This window comes from Protomyctophum bolini, assembly GCF_963924005.1.
Source record: "Protomyctophum bolini genome assembly, chromosome: 13".
Classification (NCBI taxonomy): Eukaryota; Metazoa; Chordata; class Actinopteri; order Myctophiformes; family Myctophidae; genus Protomyctophum; species Protomyctophum bolini.
In genome coordinates this window covers 25,611,438-25,620,381 of record NC_137874.1, presented here as the reverse complement: position 1 = coordinate 25,620,381, position 8,944 = coordinate 25,611,438, and the positions used below count along the sequence as shown (strand labels likewise).

Here is an 8,944-nt window from a genome sequence, read left to right as displayed (position 1 = left end):
TCCTCAACCTCATCCTCCTATATTCGCTGTTTGTGAGGACGCACACATGGCCGCTCGTTATTATATATATTATTACAGAGAAATTTGTTATTTTGAGGGTCGGCTTGGCACTTTTTGGCACATTTTGTTGCCCCCCTCGGCGTGTTGCCCTACTCGCAGTGCGTATAGGTAGCGACGGCACTGTGAGAGAGACATACTGAGTAAACCTTTTCACATGGGAGCGTCAATAGGTGTGTGGACTCTTTTTATTCTTACATTGCTACTTTTTTGTTCAGTACTCTACTAGTAGGTTTTTAGATGTGCGTCTTTTGGTTGTTTGGCTGCTAGCACCTCCTATGCCCAGCTTTGTGCCCTATGTGTTTAACTTTGTACCACAGAAATGATTTGATTGGCTGAGCATGGAATGTGATGTATGATGATAAGAGCGCCCCTCACTTCACACGAGTGTGATTCTTCTATTCTGTGAGAGAGAGACATATACACGTTAAATCATCTCCATAATTGGGCATATTGAGTCTCAATATGCCCAAATATGGAGATGACTGACTCACAGTACCAACGTGATAGACTGCATGGCCTCCAAGCAGTAGACCTACCCTTCTGACAACGGGTACTGTACAGAGCAGATCTGCTAATGACTTCAAATCAATATCACCATTATTTCAAACAATTGCAATTAATTAATGATTATTGTAAAGAAAATAGTGAAAGTAGCAGATCTACAAGCTCAAAATGTGAGCTTGTAGATCAGCTATTTTCACTATTTCTGCATGCCAAAGTAAGAGTACACACATGACTGTTTTATAGAGCATCTTACAATGGTTATAAACACTTCTCATAATCGCTTATTGTAAGTAGAATTAATAATGAAACATAAAGTGCATATTATGGGGGGGGGGGGGGGGGGGGGGGATTTACATTTGGTGTTTTGTTTGAAACGTAAGGCATCCATGCAAACAGCTCAAAAATCCCGACACAATTACATGGTTTCAAAATGCACTGACAGTGTTCAGTGGTGTCCGTTACTCTGGTAATTGGTTTGTTTGGATCATAGCAACTGGTTTGCTTATAACAGCGCACATGCGCACCGTGTTCTGTACTGTACTGCTGCCTGGGCATTACATCATGTTTGTATTGCGAAAATAGCAGGGTTTGTTGCTACAGACAGTGGCCGTTCATTCATTATTGTCTCTTCCGCAAATAATACATGAAGCAGTCAGAACACATGAAGAGAACGAAAGCCTAGATCACACTTTCGCGAGGAAGTGAGATCAATCAGCATTAACGTTACATCGTTTGATCACCAGTGAGACGTGGCTTGCTTTATGTGTTGCATTCCCGAGAGGCGTTATTGAAACAGACTCGCATATCTGGATTGTCGAAAACGGAAAAAAGAAGAAGAAACAAAAACGCCTAGACACATGTGTGTCATTATTAATAGAAGATAAAAGTTCTATGCGTCTCCTCGGTGGCCCCATGAATCAATGAAAACAACACTGTACCAAAACTCCGTGAACAACACAGACAGTGAGACAGACACGCCGTTAGCCCCGGTCGCTCCGGCCTGGCAGAGCCACAGACAGACACACGGCAGTAACGTTATAGAACAACGAGTTACGTCAGGGTATAAAAGCTTGTGCTAAACACTCCCCCAACTATAATGTATCCGCCTGGTGAAGTCAATTCAAAGAAGTTGTGCGACCACCCGTCCCAAACTTACCTGAACGCGTAGGCTACGGCTGTGTGTTCCCACGGAGCAACAAGGCGAACACTTTTATTCACAATTGAGCTTAACGTGCGCTGGTCGTCGTCGTCATTCCATCCATCTTGAATTTGACGTCATCCCACTCTGGGGATGAGGTCATCGCAAGGAACGCTCGTCACGTGCACCGCGCTCTGATAGGCTGTGTGCAGACGGTGGGCCGGGCGTACAGGGTCTGGTTTAAAGGGGCAGGTCATGTTTTCAAATGTCAGGAGACTCCATACTCTATGGGAGACTCAGGATTGCATCCTCTATGATTGTATCTGGGGAAAAGTCAATGCAATTAATAATGATGTAATAAATAGCTATAATATAGCTATTTATTACATCATTATTAATTGGCTAATGGCTAAGAATAGGCATATTATGCCTGGTGGTTTTTAAAGATGGAGTGCTGTGATTTTTTAATTTCACAGCAATTTGCCACAGAGTGTCAATCGGACAATATTAGTGGGAGCGTGTGAAAGTACAAGCGCTGTGGTGAAGGAAGTGGTGCTGCGAAGAAAACCCTGATGCGCATGGATCTGACAATGGGTATAATGAGTACATCAGATATAAGGTTGTACATTTCCTCAACAGGTGGTGTGTGTATCCCTTGACTTGCAATCCTGACTGTCTAGTAATAATAATTATAATATATCAAAATGATAATAAAGTTTACATTGACCTTGAGGAAAGCCTATAAGGAAACAGGAGGGCCCCAAGTATTGAACTTTAATTGAAAATGAATTGACACATTGCCTTGCAAGAGTCAGGAGTTGACAGTGATGTAGTATTTGGGGTAGAGCTGAAGTCAAGTCTAATAGGTCTGCCTCCTTTCATGCTTCGGTGCTTCAAAACATAATTCGTTTTCACAGATGACAGAAGCCACTTATAACTAGGCTCATTTCACAGCACATTAGAATAAAAGGGTATAATCACACAGGTTTCCGTTTGAGTCAGAGACTTAAATGAGTTTAACATCAGGAAATACCATAAAGTCTATCATATAAATACATGCAATAAACCAGCATACGTGGAAAGCATGTATCCTTAGTGCTTTTCACCTAGGGAAAAATATTTAACATCACCTTGAGATCTGCTAAAGATGAATATCTCCTCAGCTAAATGTCATAATGTCTTCATCTGCACTGCAATAATAATGAGCTATTAGATAATGAGAATGTGGAGAATGTAATGTACACAGTAAAGGTCTGAGTGCAAATAAACCTGAAAAGGTCTATCTGTACACTCGCACGGTTGTACTGTGCACCTGATGCTAATAGCCGATACACAGACAGTACAGAGATCCTAACAAGCACTGCCATACAGGTTACACTTATGGAAACCAAGTCTTCAGGGAGAGTTATTGCAACTCATCCCTGCTCAGGTCTTGTACCTCCTCTCACGTCACAAACATGTTTACCACCGCTGACACAGCCATGACTCAAATTGTAACTTCCTGTTGCCAGGCACTCTGTTCTATAATAATTATATCGACTTTTATGAAATGTTCAAAGAAAATACAATGCACATTATTTATTATGTAGCTTGTAGATCAACTATTTTCGGGAAATAGATTTGCTGTAGAGGGAGAAAGTACCTGTATACAGGCTTCTTCATTGCCTTATCCTCCCGCTGCTATGAGACAGTGGTCCATGTGGGGCTGTTGGCATACTGTATCTAGGGGAGGAGGAGAATGAGAACACCACAGAGGATTCAGCAGGTACATACTGTGTATAGTTACCAAAACCTCAAGCAGGAATATGCATGTACTGTACAATGTGAACATACAATACACTATACGGAGAGTCTTATCTTCACAAAATGAGGTGGACACTCTCTGTGGCTGTGGTCCTTTTGGACCTCTGTAGAGGACTCAACATTCAATTCGAAGGTAGGCTTCTGGATTTAAGATGACATGTGGATAATGAGAATGGATATTGACATATGATGTATTGCTTATCTTGCTTTTCACATGTTGCATATTCATTTAGTTTAAGCTAATGTCTTCATGGATTAGTTATGCAGCTATAGACTAATTGCTAGACTGAACCTATACACTTGACATTCTTTCATTAAATAAACCTGTTCTGTTCTAGGACATGAGTTGTCTAGGTCTGGTTATCACCTAAGTACTAGCAATGAAACAAGGATAGTGAGTTCCCTAGTGACACATAAAGTGCCCTACTCTGTGAGAAGACCTTGCCGTGTGTGGTTGTCCTGGAAGACATGTGAAGTCACACTTTATAAAATGATCTCTCTGACTGAGTACAAGACAGTCACCCAAGAGCTTAAAAGATGCTGTGATGGCTTTGAGCAAGTCAGCAGCTATACTGTGCACGATGTGAGTGGTGATATTTGTTTTAATAACAGAATCGTATAACACAGAGCCATATATGTATGTGTATTTTTTATATTTTTATATGGGAATGATATACAGCCAATCACAGTTGTGATTAGCATGGTGACAAGAATACCAAATCGAAACCCATGGGACTGTACTCCTACCAACATTTCTGGGATAACCGTTGCCGGCATTATGTCTTTTGAATAAAGCTCTAAACAGAAGTATGGAGTTCACTGCGAAGCCAGGGTCATGCTCCAACATTGAACGTTTGCCGTCCAGTTACGAAGACTGTGAGTCTGATATAGACTGTCCAGGATGGCAGAAATGTTGCCAGAAATCAGGCGTCTCTCACTGTTATGACCCTTCAAGTTAGTATCCATTGAAACTTGCTATCATGGTCTTTTTTTCCTCCTTGGGCCAAACTAAATGCGATCCCTGTTATAATTTTCAGGATTGTCGTACTATTCAAGGAATGGTGGATGGCGCTACAATGTGACAGTTACAGTGAAGACAGACTTCCAGCAACTTTTAATGGAGCGAGGGCTTTTTAACCACTCAAGATTACTGCACGCAATGGTATACTACCACTAAAAAATAATAGTCTTATTATTATATTATATAAATAATAATATGATGACGACGATAATGATACTAGGGCACAGATGCTATGAAAATATTATCTGTCCTTATGCTGTTCCTCTATGAATATCAGCTGACCGGAGCAGTGGACTCTTCTGATGTCTCCGTTCACTACATCAGCTCATTGCCTGTGGATCACTTCAGAACTGCCTCCTCATTCCTGATTCAATCTAATGGCACACTTTCACAGTCCAACACCACATCAAAGTTGCGTTTTCGCCTCAAGAATATAGAGGAAATTATATCTCTAATGGTGAAAGGTGAGGTGATGGTTTGATTAATATAGATTGTTCCATACTGCTTCTGTAGATATAATCTGGTCCTTTTTTAGAGAGAGAGATTTTGTAGCTGTTTTTGACTCATGTTGCAGTGAACGAGTTCAGGAAAAATGACTCAGTCACACCACAGTGTCAGTTTCCCACTGCCACCATGTCTTTTTTTTGACAGTCCTCTGTGATGCATTTCCTGTAACAGTGGAAACGAATCATCATTGCACAATGCACATTGCCATGCACATGCACACAAAGAGATATCAATTGTTCCACACAAGTACACACACACACACACACACACACACGCACGCACGCACGCACGCACGCACGCACGCACGCACGCACGCACGCACGCACGCACGCACGCACGCACGCACGCACACACACACACACACACACACACACACACACACACACACAGGTTGTAATCTAAATGGCTATGTTTAGAATGATGTCTCCGAATGAACACATCTTTTGGTTTTCATCCACCTATTTTCGATATACTGGCCTCTTTTTCATCACTGGCTATACTGTTCAACTTTCAGGCCTCTTGAATCTCCATTATAGTACAAGAGTAACTGTGCATTTGTCACTGCTACCCATGAGGCTTTGGACCCCTTTAGGTCTTCCCCTTCCATTCCATTGACACTTTCAAAGCCAAACCAAGCCATTTTTCTATTTATTATACATCTGTCTTAAAGCCATCATGTACTTTATATATTTTAATGCAATTACCTTTCATTTTTAACTTTTATTTATTGTAATTTTAATTGTTGTATTAATTGGCTTAATTGGGTTCTTCATTGTGCTAGCCTGGTAAACCACTCCGGTCGCGGAAATCGCATTCCACGACCAAGGTGTGGTTTAGGCAATCATTGTGCAGCAGCACATGATGTGTGTTATATAAGATAATTGATTGTGTCCTAACTTTTAATGCAGATGTGGATGAGTGTGCAGTCAGTAGTCTGCGTAACTGCTCCCCTCAAGCCGCTTGTAACAACACAGAGGGCTCCTACTACTGCACCTGTCTGCAAGGATACACGGACGCCGATCCAAACCACAATGGAGCACACTGTCAAGGTAAAATTGTGTGCCTGTGTGCCTGTGTGTGTGCGTGTGTGTGTGTGTGTGTGTGTGTGTGTGTGTGTGTGTGCGTGCGTGCGTGCGTGCGTGCGTGCGTGCGTGCGTGCATATTTTTTACAATCTTTATGGTGACCAAAGGTCACCACGAGGATAGTAAAACTAGTGTAGTAGGCCTATAGTTTTAGACATTAGCCTACAGAAGTTAAATAAAAAATAAAGGCTGGCAAAGCTTGTTGAATGCCAAAGACATTTTATTACACATGTTTTTCACAACCTAATGGCATTCTCAAAACTGCACACACAAAACTGAAAACCTCACACGCAAAATGCTAAACCCTGACTCTCCTTTTCCATGATGACTCTTTGCCATCAAATCTCTTAACTGTTCCCAAAATGGAACTTGTGTTTTAATTTGGTACACACAGCCATATTTTCAAATGACACACAATACCATTCATTGAGTACACACAACTAAGCATTGGCTACACACTACCAAGCATTTACAGCACAATGAAGTGAAAATTTGAAAACATAATCATAGAAATGGAACACACATAAATGACAATGACTCTGGAGAATGAGCCATTTCTCCTTTTGTAAAATGACTCCATGTTTGGATAACAAGGTAATGTGTAATTGACATCAGAGTGTAAAGAAGGAAAGCCAGAGTCTAATGCAGATAAAGGAGTGTGATGTATTGCAAATTGTGTCGAGCGATTAGGTACATGAAGTGAAGGTTGTGCAAATTGAGCAAATCGATTTTTGTGTGTTAACAATCGTGAAAAACTGTAAAGGAACATTCCGTTAACTCCCAGATCTTCTGACGAATATAATCGAAACATTGTTTCGTTAATTTCTTCGTAGCATTTAGCAAAAATTGCAAGCCTTCAGTTGTGAACATAAATGTGACACATAGCCAAGTCAACCTTATAGTACGATACACAGTACACTCACCCCTTTTTCCTTGCCTAAGATAATGACATGAAGTATGATGAACTTTGACCTTTCTCTTTTTTTTCCAGTTATCCCGCATGGGGCCACCACCATTTCCAGACAGTCTCCTGCACCCAGATTATTCACTGTAAATAATGGTAAATTGAAGATTACTGTTGACAACATTTCTGTGAGGTTTTCATATCAAGGACCCATAAATGTATTTGGCCACGGACCCTCGTTTGAAAAGTATTTGTGCCAGGGACCCCCATAAGAGAAGATTTGTGTTAGATCTTTTCAAACCTTTTCAAGATTTTTCTAAATGTTTTGAAAATAGCTGACACCGTGTGTCATCACAACCCGTTGTTGATGTTATATTAACTCTTTGCTGGGGCCCCTGAACCCCCCGAAAGATCACTGGGGTCAATGGAACTCACTTTGAGAACCACTGTTCTGTTTGGAAACTTATAGTCAAATTTAAATGTATAGCCAAATAACAGTAATGAAATGTAGAATATTTGTTTACTTGCTTCAGCTGTTTTCACGTTAATTGTAATTTTTAGATTTGACCTCTAGGAATACCACCTTCACCACATGTTTATGACATTATATATTGTTGCAGATTCCATAGAAGATGGATTGAATACTCTCCATGTGGTGGGGTTCTGCATTCTGGGAGCAAGTTTAGCTCTCTGCTTTATTGGTGGTTTAATTTGCTTCAACTACCAAAGGAACCGTGTTGGACACTACAATTTCAATCTCAATCCGAGAAAAGACAATAACTTCTCTTACATTGACTTTAATACTAATACTTAGGACTGCAAATGCACTGAATGAAATGTAACAAGGACATTAGAAAAAGAAAATATGTTCAATGGGCTACCGATAGACTGTGTAGTAATAATGAACTTATAATATGGAGAGCATGTTTTCCATGTGTTGCTGCTATTAACATACAGTACAACTTGGTGGGATGTTGTCAAGAAGAGCACAAACATTTTATAAACAGCATATTAAATCTCCATTATAAGGTCAGCACTGTATTCCCTGGTTGACTATAAAGACTGCATGTGAAAGTTGTTTGTAAGAAGTGTACTAACACTATTTCTTCTACTTCTTACGAGCACAAGTCTTATGGCAAATATTTATTGATTTACTAATCAGTAAAACAATGGCATGCAGTGTCTACATGTAAACATTCATCTTTAAGAGAAATAAATAAACCAAAGATCCAGAAAAAATACTATGCATTTGCTGCACACATATATACATCCAGTACAATTAAGCTACATTTTAACTTGAAATTAAACCAGTTTTTGGCATAACATGGAGCAGAGCTTCGAAAAGCAGTAAAACAAAGACAAGACATAATAGCTCAAGACATACAAGTTTGCATATCAAAAATACACTATAAATAAGCTGTTTTCGTGGATTGATCGAGTATAAGACTGCAGAATCAAAAGTGGAGTGCAGTTAAAAATGCACAATAGGGTTTTACTCTTTTCACACTTTGCGCATCACGAGTGATCTGTAAAGTCAAGTGATGATAATTAAATTTATGTAAAGTAATACAAACAAACCATGGAGTTAAAATGTAGTCCTAAGTCCTATATCAATCAACAATGTATTAGCGGCTAATACATTGTTGAAATATTGTGTTGTGTTAATAAACTAACAGAACACAATATCTTGGCACTGTAACACTTTGTAACACTGTTTTTGAAAAACGCTTTATTATTGTTATTATTATTATTATGACTTTATTCTCTTTTAGCTTTGTGTTTTTGTCTTTTTCTTTGCACTATAGATGTTTGTTTATGCCCTGTGTATGTAAGACTGAGAGTGCTCTGAGCAAAATAATTTTCATTGTATTTATACTCTGTATCTATACATATGACAAATAAACCTGAACCTGAACCTGAGCTG

General features: G+C 39.7%; 2 protein-coding genes across 2 annotated transcripts in view; one reads left to right on the top strand and one right to left on the bottom strand.

The window, feature by feature from the left end:
* Positions 1-1,838, bottom strand: part of zbtb21 (zinc finger and BTB domain containing 21) — an 11,719-nt gene extending 9,881 nt beyond the window's left edge. Inside the window, exon 1 of the mRNA XM_080779354.1 lies at positions 1,721-1,838. The gene's annotated coding sequence lies outside the window, so the exon portion shown is untranslated. The remainder of the gene's footprint in view (positions 1-1,720) is intronic.
* Positions 1,839-3,568: 1,730 nt separating this feature from the next.
* On the top strand, positions 3,569-6,778 carry umodl1 (uromodulin-like 1; the record flags this gene model as incomplete). Its single annotated transcript, XM_080781105.1, has 7 exons — positions 3,569-3,638; positions 3,844-4,012; positions 4,311-4,459; positions 4,543-4,667; positions 4,804-4,990; positions 5,942-6,082; positions 6,732-6,778. 7 exons carry the CDS (start codon positions 3,569-3,571, stop codon positions 6,776-6,778), a joined length of 888 nt encoding a protein of 295 aa, XP_080637231.1.
* Positions 6,779-8,944: the final 2,166 nt, after the last annotated feature.